The sequence below is a fragment of the Cetorhinus maximus genome, chromosome 4 (genome assembly GCF_964194155.1).
Source record: "Cetorhinus maximus chromosome 4, sCetMax3.hap1.1, whole genome shotgun sequence".
NCBI classification, from domain to species: domain Eukaryota; kingdom Metazoa; phylum Chordata; class Chondrichthyes; order Lamniformes; family Cetorhinidae; genus Cetorhinus; species Cetorhinus maximus.
Window position 1 is genome coordinate 84,986,912 of NC_135882.1, and position 17,447 is coordinate 85,004,358.

The window sequence follows — 17,447 nt, forward strand, 5'->3', positions numbered from 1 at the left end:
CCCATTTCATCCATCTACCCAGAAAGATTCCGAAGTTCCTCAATTGTGGCACTCAATTATTTGTTAAAAGCTTCCAGGGATTTTGCCTCCATTACCCTATCTGCAAGTTTATTCCACATATTGATGGCTCTTTATGTGGAAATTGAATTTTCTTATGTCAGCTGTAGAACTGACTTTAATTACTTTGAACACATTCAGTATTTCTACTGCCATAGTTCAATTAAAATATTTACACATTTATTCATATTCCATAACTGAGTCTATACAATTAACCTTTTATCCTTATACAATCAGCTCTTAAATACATTAAGGTCAATTTTAACCTTGAACGAATGTAGATATAAGATAATTGGCAAAAATATCTGAGATAACATGAGGAAAAAAAACTTCAAGCGAATTGCAGTGATCTACAGTGCCTGAAAGGATGCCTCAGGTAGATTCAATAATAACTTTCTTAAGACAATTGGATAAATGCTGGAAAAGGAAGAATATTGTTGGGCTATGAGGAAAGAGCAGAGTAGTGAGATTGATTCAAATAGGTGACATAGGCATGGTAGGCTGAATAGCCTCCTCTGTACTGTATTATTCTATGATTCTACAAAATTACTCATAATTTCACACAAACTCACACCAAATTCACAATATTATTCAGTATATCCATAAAGGGCATTGATGTAGAAGATGGAAAGTGCACTCTGCTTCGGTGAGAGTTCTTCTGCATCTGTCCTTTGCTTTATCTGTTCTGGGAATGCTGGATTCATAAAATGCATCCATTCCCCAGCAATAACTGCCTTTACTATATAAAGCAGAGAAAAAAAAATCACCCAAATCAAGTAGAAAATGTGATTTTTATACATGCAATTCTCTACCGGCCCCTTGTATATTTTTCTAGCAGGGAAGTAAAGTGCTCATAGAATACATAGAATAATAGAAGTTAATGGGCCTTAACTTCTGAGCTCCCCAGTGTCGGGTTTTGGGGGTACCCCAAAGATGCGCTGGAGAATCCTTCTGGGGAGTTCTCAGGTAAGGGTTTGCATGGCAATTGCCCAGAAATGCACACCTCCTCTAGACAATTACACTGCGCTGGGAACCATCCGAAAATACGGTTTAAATCGCAAACTTCGGATGATTCCACCAGGTTATATCAATAGCTACTCAGAAAAGGTTAGAAGAATTAAAACCTCTTGTAACTTCTGAGTAACTAATGTAAAGACCCAGACCGACCCCACAGGACTTTCCCCACACCCTCGACAACCCCCCCATGGGACTCCCCCCACCCCCAGTGCCGACCTATGACAGTCCCCATCCCCCTGACCTGTGTCATGAAGCTATTAATGTATATAATATTTTGGAAAATAGCACTTAGCCTCAGGGAGATGAGTGCGCTCTTTCATGCGCATGTGTGAAAGAGCACACTCTCAGCTCAGGGACCCCCCCCCACCGCCGCCTACACAGGGAGCACATAGCGCTTCCTTGCAGACATAATGCTGGACGGGCTTTAATTGGCCCACCCACGTAAAATGGCGGTGCACCCCCTATCAGGGGCGCCTATCGGAGGCACGCCTCCACGCGCCCACTCCTGAACTTCCTCCCCCGACAAGGGAAAAATTGTGCCCATAGATTTTAAAAGACCCAGGCAAAGAAACGTGATATTCTGAACAAGTCGAATTCCAAGTAAGTTTTCTTAACTTCAGTCCTTTGAAGACAGCAGCTTGAGGCATAGATGCCGAAGGCTTTTTCACACACTTTTAAGATCTTAAAATGCCTTCCCTTTCACACAGCCCTTGCTCCTTCTTTATGCATATCTTTCTCTTTGAATGCAAATCCCCATTGTTTCACTATGTCTTTGGGCTTTATCTCCCTGATAATAAAACCCTCTCATAGCACTAAGTTTTACCAGTAATCTTGGGGGAAAAGTAAACAAACTGTTTCTAAACTTCACATGGCTAGGTAACACACTTCACCCCTCATTTGAAAACAATTCAGTCTGGTTTATTTCAAAATGCAAATATTCCCTTGACACCTATGTTTCTAGACTTCCCCATGTTTATCTAATTAACATTTCAAACCTAACCTCTTTTCTTAGATCAAAACACCTTGACTAGCTGCTTCTAATTCAATTAAATCACACACACATCCTACTCTTAACTCAATTTTACAATAAATTCCCAAAACCTGATGAGAATTGTTATATCTTCTTGACACGATCTGAAGTCCCGTTATCAGCTGCAGTGTTCCAACAGGGCCAAGGTTTTTACACCTTCAGGGACAATAATTGTCTGTTTGAGGACCCATTGAATTCCAGAAGTCTTTTCATGTCTGGGTATGTCTGCCTGCAATCCACTTCAAACTTTCTGGAAGCTTGACCAAATTGCAGTGAGGTCAGGTGACTTTTGGCAGTCATTTTGAAAGCTTCTTTTGTCCATTTAAAAAGGAAGATTAGCTTTTTTTTAAACAAAATTACATGTTTGTGACAGCTCCTATTTATAGGAGCACAAATGAATCCCTAGTTAATGCCCACCACCTGCTTATAATTAAACAATTTGTATGCAATGAACAGCTTTCCTTCTCCTTTATATAAAAATTAGTCTTTATATGTACAAGCAATTTTTAAAACAAATTAAACCAAAGACCTCCATGTTCTGTACAAAGCATTACATTGAAAGATGCCCCTTCTCTGGGACCCCTAACAAGTTCTTCATTCATGCATTTCTTTATATAAAACAATACGGCAGCTGATGACTTGAGTCCTACCATTTTATTTTAGAGATTTCCTTTCTCTCCAGCATTTCTTTCAAGCCAGCAAGATTAACCAATCCATAATCTTTTCTCACTCACACTTTTCATGGGGCCTACAATATCCCACAATGAATGACTATCTGCAGAACATTTCATGGGTATATTATCTTCAGAATGCTCATTGTACAGTAATTCACTTAAAATATTTGACAAATACAATTCCATATCCACTTTCTCCACAAGAGGCGGGCAGCATGGCGGGCGGGAAGGCAAAATGTCAAGAACGGGGTAAAAAAAAAGTCGCAATTTTCCGCTCCTGCCTTTCATGCCAGGTCGGGTAGTCCGCAGTCCCAGGCCGGGTAGTCCGCAGTCCCAGGTCGGGTAGTCCGCAGTCCCAGGTCGGGTAGTCCACAGTCCCAGGTCGGGTAGTCCACAGTCCCAGGTCGGGTAGTCCGCAGTCCCAGGTCGGGTAGTCCGCAGTCCCAGGTCGGGTAGTCCGCAGCCCCAGGTCGGGTTGTCCGCAGTCCCGGGTCGGGTAGGCCGCAGCCCCAGGTCGGGTAGGCCGCAGCCCCAGGTCGGGTAGTCCGCAGCCCCAGGTCGGGTAGTCCGCAGCCCCAGGTCGGGTAGTCCTCAGTCCCAGGTCGGGTAGTCCGCAGTCCCAGGTCGGGTAGTCCGCAGCCCCAGGTCGAGTAGTCCGCAGTCCCGGGTCGGGTAATCCGCAGTCCCAGGTCGGGTAGTCCGCAGCCCCAGGTCAGGTAGTCCGCAGTCCCAGGTCGAGTAGTCCGCATTCCCAGGTCGGGTAGTCCGCAGTCCCAGGTCGGGTAGTCCACAGCGTCAGGCTCAGGTAGTCCGCAGTCCCAGGTCGGGTAGTCCGCAGCCCCAGGTCGGGTAATCCGCAGCCCCAGTTTGTGTAGTCCACAGCGTCAGGTCGGGTAGTCCGCAGCCCCAGGTCGGGTAGTCCGCAGTCCCAGGCCGGGTGGTCCGCAGTCCCAGGCCGGGTAGTCCACAGCGTCAGGCTCGGGTAGTCCGCAGTCCCAGGTCGGGTAGTCCGCAGTCCCGGGTCGGGTAGTCCGCAGTCCCAGGTCGGGTAGTCCGCAGCCCCAGGTCGGGTAGTCCGCAGTCCCAGGTCGGGTAGTCCGCAGTCCCAGGTCGGGTAGTCCGCTATCGCCTCAGACTGAAGGCGGACTCCTTCATCATGCCTTGCAATCTGAGGAGTGCAGTGGACATCCCTTCCTGATGTTTCTGAGCTTGCCTTTGCAGCTCCAGCAACTGTGACATGACCAAGTCCAGAGGCTCATCATCTGACTCGGACTCAGCAATGTTCTGGCCTCCAGCAGTCCTCCGAATGCCGCACACTTCGGGAGTCCCTACCGCCGTCTGCTGTGGATCAGACAGTGCGTTGAGCTCACCAGATTGTGATCCTGAGGCTACTCTAAAGCTAGGTCCCACAGAGGTGTGTGTCTCTGCGCTGGTGGAGGGTGTGGGTGAGCGCTGTGACAGGACTGCAGGGAGGGTGCCTCCAGATTCGTCTTCGGGGGTTTTTTGGGGCTTGACTGGAGTCCCTGCATTATGGACTCTGTCGGCTGTTTGACAATTGTGCCTGTGAAAGCTAGGGGAGATAATTAATGCATGGCAGTGGCCTGTGAAACAGGACACATCACTCACAACATGGTTGACTGATGGATGTTGCATTGCTGGATTCTCACTTGGTAGAGCAGCGCCGATCTCACCATCAGCACAGGACCGGGCCCGGTCATCGCCGGCCAGCTGGATGGCACTGTTTTCAAAGCCTTTGAGGCCCTTGATTATGGGCATTCCACCACCAGTCTGTAACCTCTCTCTCTTGTTGTGTGCCAACTTGTCCTGCATGGATAGAGATGGAGAAGGTGTAAGCAGGACGCTTGCCAGGCATCCTCTTAAACTTATCTGGCTTGTGCGGGTGGTGAGTGGCCCCATAGGGGCAGGATGAGGACAATGACGGTGTGTGTGAGAGAGTGAATGGTGATGCCCCTTGCGCTGGCTATGAGTGAGGGCCCTGTGGATGTGTGCTGGGTTTGTGAGTGTGTGCGTTGAGAGTGATGAGAAGAGTGACTTACCCTGGTGGAACAGAGGAGATCATCCATCCTCTTGCGGCACTGGGTGGCTGTCCTCTTCTGAAGGGCATTGGTGCTGACCACCACTGCCACCGCCTCCCAAACTGGATTGGTCAGGTTGCTGCCCATCCTGCGGCCCGAGTGGAGGTACAGACCTCCACGTCATCCAGCAGTCACTCGAGGGGCCCATCATTAAATCGGGGGTCTGCAGTCTTCTTGCCTTTGAAGTCCATGCCTCACGGGCAGCAGTGGTGAGCTGAAAGCAATGAGCTCTGTGCTTGCGGCTGGCCATTAAACTTGGCACCCAGTGTGATGCAACAGTGGGGTGATGGCCAGCAACGAAAGAGGAGCCCACTGGCCATTGAAACGACGTGTTTCCCTGGAGAGCATAAATAATGAGGTGGGCTCGGGGCGATATTGCGTGAAAACCCAGCATTGCCATCAGCGGGCAGCATGCCATTTTACCTGCCCGCTACTGCACTTTGTGCAAATTTGGGGAAATCCCACCCAATGTTTCCGTGGGACTGGTTGGTTCACAGTGTGACAAACATCTGAGTGGGTTGTTGAGAAATCCATGGAACCTGCTTTGGTCATATCTGTCACTTACTTTGGAGTGTGATGTGTCTGACCACAGTTCACCTGTAAATTCACATGTACCTCATATTTATGAATGTTAGAGTCAAGGGTAGTTATTGTAAATTGTTTATCTATCTGAATTCATGTCTGTAAAGTTATTGCTGGGGTAAAGGAATGTGTGATTTGAATCATCTTCTTGTGTTTGTATTGACAATTTTCCAACTCCTTTGTCTGGTATAGTATAGTTCATTTTTTTGTTTAATAAATATTTTATTCTTTGTGTTAAACATTCATCAGCAGACTCCTGTGAATTTGTTCAGTAACTTTCCTCCACGGTTTTAAAAAAAGATAGGATCTATCAAGCCAGGTTTCACTCTGGGATCTGACTTGTCCAGTATTAATACCAACTGGGATCGTAACAATACCAATAAAACATTGCAAGATCTGCTTTTAATTGAACACAACTGTTTTCAACAAAACTGATCTGACCAAAAGAAATACCATACCCCAGAGGCATCATTCAGGCTATAGGTAGATTTGTTTGATTTCAAGTTTTCCTTCTGTATCTGCTGCCTCTTTAAGTTGTTTTAGAAAACATCTCTCTCTGCAAAGTATTGCCCTGTGGAAATACTGCAGTGTTTACATCGATTGGCCCATGCTCTCATGAATACATGGCCAAAAGAGCTAAAAAGCTATTTAAGATTGTTTTTTCAGCTGTAAGGAAATCCACTCTAATAGCTGTAGCGCCAGTTATTCTTCAAAATCCCGAACAACTAGCCTCACTTTAGTCTTATGTTATGATCCCCATAGAGGCTGATAACTTTTAGAAAGAAATTCGAACTTCCAGTTAATAGCTGAAAGAATGACAGGTTAAGATTTCACATCTTCAGACGTATACTGTAACAAATGGCTAAAAACGCTATTAACTAAACACTGGGGAGGATCTTCCGGTCGGCGAGCGGGGGCACGCTCACCGACATGTAAAATGATGCGGGATGACACCGGGTGTAACTCCCGACATCAACCCGCGCCATTTCTATTTTCAAGTTGGCGGGGGCACAGCTGAGTCAGCTGTACGCCCATCGATCTATTGAGGCCATTAATAAACCAATTTAGGTAATTGACAGGGCTGCCCGTCCAACCTTAAGGTTGGTGGGCAGGCCGGGAGCCCTGGCGGGCTTAAGAAAAATCATGAAACCTCATCCACGGGCGGGATGAGGTTTCGTGAGGGTTTTTTAATATTTAACAAAGGTTTAAGTAAAAGTGATGGACATGTTCTAACTCATGTGACAGTGTGACATGAGGGGACATGTCAGGGAAATTTTCTAAGCATTTGTCTTAGTAGTTTTAATTCCGAGGTGATCTCCCTGAGGCAGCACTTAGCCTGTGCGAAAGAGCATGCTCTCGGCTGAGGGAACTCCAGCCCCCCCCACCCGCACAGTGAGCACATAGCCCCACTTAAAATGGCAGCGTGCCTCCAATAGGGAGCGCCAATCGGAGGCATGCCTGCTCCTGCACATCCCCCCCAATGGGGGGAAAATTTTTCCCATCTTTGTAGACAACATACTTTAAACCACAGAACGGAATACCACTCTCTTTTTCTTGGCTCAACTGAAAAAAGTGCATTTCACAGGTAGGCTTTACACTGTCCTTTATGTAGATATTCAATTTTCCCAGAATCAACCCAAAGTGATTCTCAGCACCAAAGGGCTGTTCTTTTCTTTTCTCAGCCGGATAAATTGCAATCTTAGAACTGTCTTTCAGAGGCTTTCTTTTCCCAGAAACTCTCCCTCTAGCCCATGCTCGGTGAGTCTTCCTGCCTTGATTTAACTCCCACTAATTTAGTCTTTTCAATCGAGCGCAAACTGCCACCCACATTCCTGCACTGTGAACCATAGAGATAAAAACAAAATACTGCGAATGCTAGAAATCTGAAACAAAAACAGAAAATGCTGGAAAATCTCAGCAGGTCTCGCAGCATCTGTAGAGAGAGAAACAGAGTTAATGTTTTGAGCCCGTATGACTTTTCTTCAGAGCTATTCCATAAGGACTCAAAATGTTAACTCTGTTTCTCTCTCCACAGATGCTGCTAGACGTGCTGAGTTTTTCTCGCATATTCTGTTTGTGATCCATAGAGACTTGTTTGCTCTCTCGTTGTTCCCTCTCTCCCAGATTCAGGCAGACTCCAAAACACTGTCTTTGATATTCAGTGATATTCTAGAAAAGCCTGTAACTCGATCTTTACAGTGGCCTCTTCTGCATCCTTCCCGTGGCAACATGAATCATATGAGCCTTGTATCTAAGGAGAAATGCTAATTATCTATCCTTGAGAACCCAACTCTCTTTCACCTTGGAACTTAATGGACAGTTTAAAGCACAACTATTTACAACCTGATATTCTCAATGCTTTTCTGGGACTTGACACTCACAGTCTCTACTGTTAACACACAGGCTGTTGCCATTGTCTCCAAACATAAACACTTTGCACTTTATTCCCAGTAAAATAATCTGAACCCTCCTTTGATCTCTAACAATCAAACCACACAAGTTTACTGTCAGGCAGACTTCAGAACATATCACATGAGCTCTTTCAATTTGCCTCAAGTTTAAAGGCACAGTCCCAAAACATAACAATCTTATAAACCTCATAATTGTAACACTCAAAAGACCCATTGGCAAGGACTTTTTCAGTACCAATCAACACCCTATGTGAAAAAGTTGCAGACTGGTATCTGAGAATAAACTCCAAACTTTCTCCAAAAATCTAACTCCCTTTGTTTTATCTATCTTAATAGTTTATCCTTAAGTTTATTGGCAGCCACCAAAACTGCACAACCATGAGGATTTCTACTTCTGTTATGAGGCTGTTCTATGGTCTTTATTTTATGGTCTAATCAACTAAAATCACAACTTCTACATCCACTTTTATATCTGCTGGGACCACTACTTCGAGATCTCCCTCTTGCACTATCAGAGGTTATTTGCCCAATCTGTAATCATTTTTTGATGCTGATTCACATCTGGACTCACCATGAGTACTTGCACTGTGCTTTCTTACTTTCCACTCTTTCACCCCATTCTGCCAAATATTGTACCTCGTATCTTGGCCATCATCTTGAACATTCAACCAATATTTAAACTTGCCTGTAGCTTTTTCTGCATGTCCCACAATTGTCACATCCTTCCACTCACTAGACCCCTTTAGAATATATGTCATCCAAGTACCCACTTTGGGCAATTGGCCTATGATGTCATAGCTCTCTGTGTTATGAATCACTCACATTACCACTACCTAGCCCTTAATCTACTATCCATTCCACAGGACCTTCATCACAGAATGCAGGAGGATTTCAGGAATGAGGTGCCTTGTTTACTTCTTTCAGCTGCTCAGAACCTGAGATTTTGTAATTAATTCCAATTGATGGTGAGGAATGAATCTTAATAGTTTGTCATATTTGATAAGCATTGTCTTACTAACACAACCTATTCCTTTTCATTTCCAAATGACTTGTCTCTTTGATAGTATACTAAATCTCCTGCTTTAAACTCTGTCTCAGATGGTCTAATATTATGGCCTGAATTTTCCCGTCGGTGATTTGGGGGCGGGGCCCACTCGCCGACGGGAAAATGACATGGGATGATGTCGGGAGGAACCCCCGATGTCATCCCAGTCCATTTAAATATTGAGGTGGGCGGACAGCGAAATCAGCTGTCCACCCGCTGGCCTGTCAATGGCCAATTAAGGCCATTAACAGGATAATTAAGGTAGATAAAGGCCCTGCCCGTCCAACCTTAAGGCTGATTCCGCCGTCCGCCCGCCTTCCTAAAGATTTAAATGGACCTGAGGTCATCCCATGTAATTTTCCTGTCGGCGAGCGGGCCCTGCTCCCAAATCGCCGACGGGAAAATTCAGGCCTATATCTTCCAAATATCTGGAGTGAATTCTTTGCATGAAGTGCTCATGCCAGGGCAGTTGTCAACTTGCAGTCTGGTTGATCAGATAAAATTTTTGCAGCATTCTATTGATCACGGTATGAAACCTTTCACAGAGTCCATTGCTGAAAGGACTTTCAGCTCTGGTATTCATGACCCTGGAATTCATATTTCATAGAATTGGCAAATTCCCCTCCATTATCAGTCAGAAACTTCACTGGTGTCCCAAATCCAGCCCCTCTCCATTTCTCTATGATGTTGTCTGTAATAATCCTTGTGTCTTTACTAAGTATTATTATAGAAAGGCCAAATCTGGTTGCTAGGTCAATGAAATCTAGGATGAGCATATTTCTGTCTTTATCCCATAACCTTTGATCCGGCAACTACCTTGTCAAAGTCACGTGCCAATAAAAGGCTTATAATTAGAAGTGTTAGCATCCTCTCATACTTCTTTTTCCACATATCACACTTCTCACTGATCTTTTCTGTAAGCCTCTTATAAGCTTAATCGACTATAGCTGCATCTTTTAGAAATATTTTTAACCTTTGGCAAGTAGGATGAATGAATTGTCTCTGTAACTTTAAGACAATTATTCTCCCTCTTTGAGTCTAACACCTGATGCCATTAATAGTTGGCTAACATTCTGATGAAAAACCTTAGGCTTTGTTAAAGGGATACAGTAATGTCCTGACTGGGTAAATTGCAGATCAAATGACTTTCCAAGCGTAATTGTTTTATCATGTTCTATGTCAACTACTTAGTGAATCAAGATAACATTTTAACCGATTTATCCCATATATTGTTGAAGTGCAAAAACTATTTAATACCACACAATTAAAGGAGTCCACAACTTATACATTCATCACAGGACTAAAACTCTTTGTGACCATCATAATTCAGATTCATCATTTTCTTCTTCTTCCTCCTCAAAATTCTCTTTGTCATGTGTCATTTCAAGGACTCTGCCTCTTCGCTTTGAGCAGATATTTTGAATCACATCTAAAGCTGTTCCCTGGGCATTTCTTCATTCCATTATTTTTGATCCAATTGTGTCTTCTGCTATAAAAGCAAGATTTACTAATGGTGCCTGTCTTTAATATTACTTATTGTAATCCTTACTCTGCCTGTCTTTAATATTACTGTTGTATTGATGTCTGCATTCAGGATCTGGATGATTTCAGAATCTGACAATCATTGAGTCTTTGTTTCATCATGGAATGTCACTTTTGTTCCATGAAGGCGGAAGGAAGTCACTGTTCCCCAACAACTGTTTTAAGGCAGTAGACATCAAGTCCAACAGTGTCTCCTTCTCTGAGAATACAACACCAGTTAGAACGGCTGTCTGTATGAGACACCTTAGCACAATCCAGTAATTTAAACACCAGCACCAATTTAGCAATTCCCAAGTGGAATTCCATTAACTTTTTATTCAATCTGTTAATGTCCATGATATATTCCTCCATGAATAACCATCTGTGTTTCAAAATCTATCAAATTCTGACCATGACTCATAGGCATTTAACAGATCATCCTTCTTGTAGGTTTCAGCCAAGAACTCCAATAGAAGGTTCAAACCTTCATCATTATCCAATTGATGGGCATTCTTTGCACAAAATACTTCTGGTTTTACTTCTTAAAGGAAATGACAACACCGAGGCCTTACCTTAATGTTTTCTCTTTGGTAGGGACACAATCCGTGTCCATGTATCCACTTCATTCTTCCACTCGTCATATGGTTCAGACTCCAAGAATATCAGAGGGTACATCAACAAGTTACACTTGCTTTCTGTATTTTCCATAATAGCACCCACCTAATTTCTACATTGCAATTACACTTTTCAGAAATACACTGATAGTAAGAACCACAAGATGAGTATTTTCCATTCTTCCTAACTCACGGACACTAAGGCTAATTGTAGTACTCCAACTTCACTAAGATCAGTTTTATGACAAGTTAATGTATTATTGACTCATTTAGTGAAATTCCAGTCACAAGATGGTTAAAGATAAGGAAGACCTATCAGCTTATTTCGGCTCATCTACCTACAAATGTATTACAATCTTCCTATTGTCGCATATAACAATTTCTTAAGCGATTAAAAAGGTATCAGCCCTACCTCAGTTGGTAGACAGTCTGTTTTCTAAATCAGAAGGTCGTGCGTTCAATTCACACTCCAGGACTTGAACACAAGAATCTAGGGAGTACTGCACTGTCAGAATTGCTTTTTTTTTGGATGAGGTGTTAAGCTGAAGGCCCATCTGCCCTCTCAGGTGGATGGAAAAGATCCCATGCCACTATTTCAAAGAGAGCAAGTGAGTTATCCTTGGTGTCCTGGCCAATATTTATCTATCAATCAACATCACAAAAACAGATGATCTGCTCATTGCTGCTGTGAGAGCTTGCTGTATACAAATAGACTGCTGTTTTCCTGTATTACAACACTGACTGCACTCCAAAAATACTTCATTGGCTGTAAAGCACTTTGCAACATCTGGTGGTCTTTAAAGGTGCTATATAAATGCAAGTCTTTCTTTTTTTGCTTTTTTGCTTCCAGCCCAGAAGGAAAAAATAGTTCGGACCAGTACTCCTATTTCCCAGTTTTTACTGGTGTTCCATTTTAAGGTACACAAAACCAGTTCGGACCAGTATTCGTATTTCCCAGTTTTTTCTGTTTTGTTACCTTCTAGGAGGTCTTTCACCTCCAATACTCGACCTGAAAGCCCATTCCATATGTAAAACTAATTCCTTTCTCTATTGAAAAAGGATTTTTTTACATCAGTGCCACATTTGTCTTATATTAGTTTAAACCTGACTTACAGCCTAGGTTTAGTTAAAACCATCACTACTTCTGGCTTGTGCTCCACATTTTGACTCTATAATTCAGCATTCTATTGGGTTCAGAATAAATCGATAACACAGAAGAACTTTACTTGACTTTGACCCCTATTATATACAGCCACTGACAGTTTATAACAAAACACAACTACATATCATATTCCCTGTAAAGCCTGATTCCAGTTGAGATCTTATATTACCACTGTTTGTTGCTGTAATTTTGAATACCATGGCAATTTAATATGTTGGCACTGCAACCTATTTTACCGTAGAATCATAGAGCATTGATTCATATCTGTGACTCATCAGATTACTGATCCAAGTAAGAGAGAGGTGACAGGTAGAGATCATCAGCATCGCTACAGATCTGAAGGAAAATCCGAGAGAGAGTCTCCATGGACCAGTCCTTCATTCAATTGTCAAGCCAATGGCTGAGATCTAGGAGCAAGCTACCTGGCCACCATCTTGGCCTGGTAGTAGCATGCAGTATTTAGAGAACAGGAGAAGAACAGAGGTGTCTCATCGTTTGTCAATGAAAATCAAATATAAACTTTCCTAGATAATTGCTCTATTCGTAGTTACACGACTTGCTAGAAATTTTGTCCAGCATTTTGTTTCTTTTAACCAAATTGTGTAAGTTGGTAACTTACCACCACAATGTAGCGAGGCCTGTATTGAATTGTTCCAAATAAGCCCAGTATGACAACAATTATGTGAAGGAAGTTGGCCAGAATGGGAGCCCACTGGTAACCTAGGAAATCAAAGACCTGCCTCTCCAATGCTGCCAGCTATAAGAGAAGACAAGAAAAAGCTTTTTAGAAATTGGAAACGGATTTATGTACATATTCAACTCATATTATAATTGGCATCTACAAATACAGTTGGCACAAGTTTGGAAAAGCACTAGACATTTTAAAGTAATTTAAAAGGTTATAGGGCATAAAATATAATTCTCTATAAAAATTACTTCCCAGTTAGGATCTATTAAAACAATTCAAAGCACTTCAACCACTGAGTAACTGAATTCAGTATACCACAAGAGGGCAGCAATCACCAAACCCCCATCCCCAAACCCCACCATCCCTCCTTCCCCACCCCTCCCCCATAGATACATGTATTGGTTTCATTTCTTGGTACCTTACATGGCCTATTTTTCACTTGTCTCTTGTAATCAGACATTGGTTCTGCCGTGTCATACAGAGACCCAAGTGTTTAAGAGGGTGTAATCTTGGGGACAGGTTCCCCAGTGTTTACTGAAGTTCCTTTAGCCTAACAGCTTGATTGTAAACTCACATTTTGTGGGGGTTTTTATGCCATCATATCCACAAACATGGTGACTTTCATTTATGGCAAAACAATTTCATGTCTCACATTAGCAGTATTCCTATAATAAAAGAGCACCTAAAGATTGTCATAGCCTCAGTGTAGACTATTTTATATTTAGCAGTGTGCATCCTTTAAAAATTTGCAGCTAGTACAATGATGTAATGGACCAAAGAACACCAACATTAGTGTCATACATTGAGAGGATCTCTGCCCCATCTCACCTCATCTGCTACAAAAATCCCCATTCATGCTTTTGTTACCACTAGACCTCTATTCCAATGGTGCCCTGACCAGCCTCCCACTTTTCGTCCTCTAAAAACTTGAGCTCATCCAGTTGCCCCCCTCCATACCAAGTCTTGTTCACCTACTACTCTTGTGCCCACAAGCTCCCAGCCCAGTAAAAGCCTCAATTCTCATCCATTTCTTCAAATCTGTCCATGGCCTCAACCCCGCTATCTCTACAATCTCTTCCAACCCTAAAACCTGCAGGGATCCCTATATTGCTCCAATTCTGGCCTATTGCACATCTTCTATTTTCATCACTCCATCTCTGGGGTCATTGATTCAGCTGTCTCGTCTATAAACTCTGGAATTTCCTTCCATACCTCTCTCCTCCTTAAGACACTCCTTTATACCTGCCCCTTTCACCAAACATTTGTTCACCTGTCATAAAGTCTGTGTCAAATTTTGTTTGATAATTGATTCTGTGAAGTGCATTGCATGTTTTACTGTTTTGAAGGTCCAAGCTGTTGTTATTGTTGTTGATGAAAAGTTCAGTCCCATTCATTTTCTCCCACATTATCACCGCCAAACCTTATCCACCACCATTTTCAAACCTCTGAAACATAAAACTCATTACTCCAAAATCAGGAACTAGCTTGAAGTGAAGCAGGGAGGAGGTGGTGGCGTTGACGGAGTGCTATTGCCACTGGACTAGTAATGCAGAGGTAATGCTCAGAAACAGCTTGACAAAGTCAAACTCATGGAATCATACCTTATGGACAATGTCCCATACATCTCCATGCCTCGGTATGTCCTGTCCCACCAGCAGAGGTGGTGGCACAGTGGTATACAGTCAGGAGGGAGTTGCCCTGGGAGTCCTCAGCATTGACTCTAGACCCCATGAAGTCTCATGGCACCAGGTCAAACATTGGCAAGGAAACCTCCTGCTGATTACCACGTACCACCCTCCATCAGCTGATGAATCGGTGCTCCTCCATTTTGAACACCATTTGGAGGAAGCACTGAGGGTGGCAAAGGTGCAGAACGTACTCTGGGTGGGGGAACTTCAATACCCATCACCAAGAGTGGCTCGGTAGCACCACTACTGACCGAGCTGGCTGAGTCCTAAATGACACAGCTGCTAGACTGAGTCTGCAGCAGGTGCTGATGGAGCCAAGAATAGGGAAGAATATACTTGACCTCATCCTCACCAACCTGCCTGCCACAGATACATCTGTCCATGACAGTACTGGTAGGAATGACCACTGCACAGTCATTGTGGAGAAGAAGTCCTGTCCTCACATTGAGGATACCCTCCATTGCGTTATGTGGCACCACCATCGAGGTAAATGGGATAGATTTTGAACAGATCTAGCAACCATGAGGTGCTGTGAGCCATCAGCAGCAGCAGAATTGTATTCGAACACAATCCGTAACCTCATGGTTCGGCGTACTCTACCATTACCACCAAGCCAGGGGATCAACCCTGGTTGAATGAAGAGTGCAGGAGGCCGTGCCAAGAGCATACCTAAAAATTAGGTATCAACCCGGTGAAGCTATAACACAGGACTACTGGCATGCCAAACAGCATAAGCAACAAATGATAGACAGAGCTAAGCAATTCCACAACCAACAGATCAGATCTAATCTCTGCAGTCCTGCCACATCCAGTCATGAATGGTGGTAGGCAATTAATCAACCCACTGGAGGAGGAGGCTCCACAAATATCTCCATCCTCAATGATGGAGCAGCCCAGCACAGCAGTGCAAAAGATAAGGCTGAAGCATTTGCAACAATCTTTAGCTAGAATTGCCGAGTCGATGATCCGTCTCAGCTTCCTCTGGAGATCCCCAGCATCACAGATGCCAGTCTTCAGACAATCCGCTTCACTTCACGTGATATCAGGAAATGGATACAGCAAAGGCTATGGGCCCTGATAATATTCCGGCAATAAGGCTGAAGACTTCTGCTCCAGAACTTGCTGCGCCCCCCTAGCCAAGCTGTTCCAGTACAGCTACAACACTGGCATCTACTTGGCTGTGTGGGAAATTGCCCAGGTATGTCCTGTATACAAAAAGCAGAACAAATCCAACCCGGCCAATTATCGCCATCTATTCACTCCATCATAAGTAAAGTAATGGAAGGGGTCATCAACAGTGCTATCAAGCGGCACTTGCTTAGCAATAACCTGCTCACTGATAATCAGTTTGGGTTACGCCAGGGCCACTCAGGCCCTGACCTCATTATAGCCTTGGTTCAAACATGGACAAAGGAGCTGAACTCCATAGCTGAGGTGAGAGTGACTGCCCTTGACCTCAAGCAGCATTTGACCGAGTGGCGTCAAGGAGCCCTAGTAAAACTGGAGTCAATGGGAATCGGGGAAAAAACTCTCTGTTGGTTGGCATCATACCTAGCACAAAGAAAGATGGTTGTAGTTATTGGAGGTCAATCATCTCAGTTCCACGTCATCACTGCAAGAGTTCCTCAAGGTAGTGTCCTAGGCCCAACCATCTTCAGCTGTTTCATCAATGACCTTCCTTCCATCATAAGGGAAAAAGTGGGGATGTTCACTGATGATTGCGTAATGTTCAGCACCATTCACGATTCCTCAGATACTGAAGCAGTCCATGTCCAAATGCAGCAAGATCTGGACAATATTCAGGCTTGGGCTGACAAGTGGCAAGTAACATTCACGCTACGCAAGTGCCAGGCAATGACCATCTCCAACAAGAGGGAATCTAACCATCGCCCCTTGACGTTCAATGGCATTACCATCACTGAATCCCCTACTATCAACAGCCTGGGGTTGCCATTGAACAAAAACTGAACTGGACTAGTCATATAAATAATGTGGCTACAAGAGCAGATCAGAGGCTAGGGGTCCTGCAGCGAATAACTCACCTCTTAACTCCCAAAATCCTGTCCACCATCTACAAGGCACAGGTCAAGAGTGCAATGGAATACCCCCCAATTGCCTGGATGAGTGCAGCTCCAACAATACTCAAGAAGCTGGACACCATCCAGGACAAAGCAGCCCACTTGATTGACACCACATCCACAAACATTCACTCCCTCCACCACTGACATAATGGCAGCAGTGTGTGCCATCTACAAGATGCACTGCAGGAACTCACCAAGGCTACTTAGACAGCACCTTCAAAACCTACAACTGCTGTTATCTAGAAAGACAAGTGCAGCAGACCACCTGGAAGTTCCCCTCCAAACCACTTTCCATTCTGACTTGGAAATATATCGCCTTTCCTTTGTGTCGCTGGGTCAAAATCCTGGAACTCCCTCCCTAACAGCACTGTGGGTGTACCTACACCACAGGGACCGCAGTGGTTCAAAAGTTCAACACTACCTTCTCAAGGGCAATTAGGAATGGGCAATAAATGCTGGCCTTGGCAGCGATGTCCACATTGTATGAATGAGTTTTTAAAAATGTTTAAGGGTGTGCTTCTTTTACAGTTTTAAAGTGCCAATCTCTCTTCTAACACTCAGATAGTCGGCCCAAAAATGCACAATCCAAAAATGTGCTCCTTATAAGCTCTGCCTTTACAGGTCTCGTGATTCAACTCTAACAATTTACCTATTGGGAAGAATCATCCCCCCTGTCGGGGGGGAAGTGCAGGAGTGGGTGCGCCTCCGAGCGGCGCCCCCAATCGGGGGCACACTGCCACTTTACGGTGGGTAGGCCAATTAAGGCCCGCCCAGCGTGACA

The 17,447-nt window shown here is 44.0% G+C and overlaps 1 protein-coding gene across 2 annotated transcripts in view; it reads right to left on the bottom strand.

The window, feature by feature from the left end:
• Positions 1–17,447, bottom strand: part of LOC144679733 (sodium/potassium-transporting ATPase subunit beta-1-interacting protein 3-like) — a 648,792-nt gene that overhangs the window by 338,908 nt on the left and 292,437 nt on the right. For both annotated transcript variants that reach the window (XR_013576410.1, XM_078540431.1), the window contains exon 2: positions 12,829–12,966. Coding sequence is in view for 1 of the 2 variants with exons in the window: in XM_078540431.1 (XP_078396557.1) it covers positions 12,829–12,966 (138 nt within the window). In the remaining variant the exon portion in view is untranslated. The remainder of the gene's footprint in view (positions 1–12,828; positions 12,967–17,447) is intronic.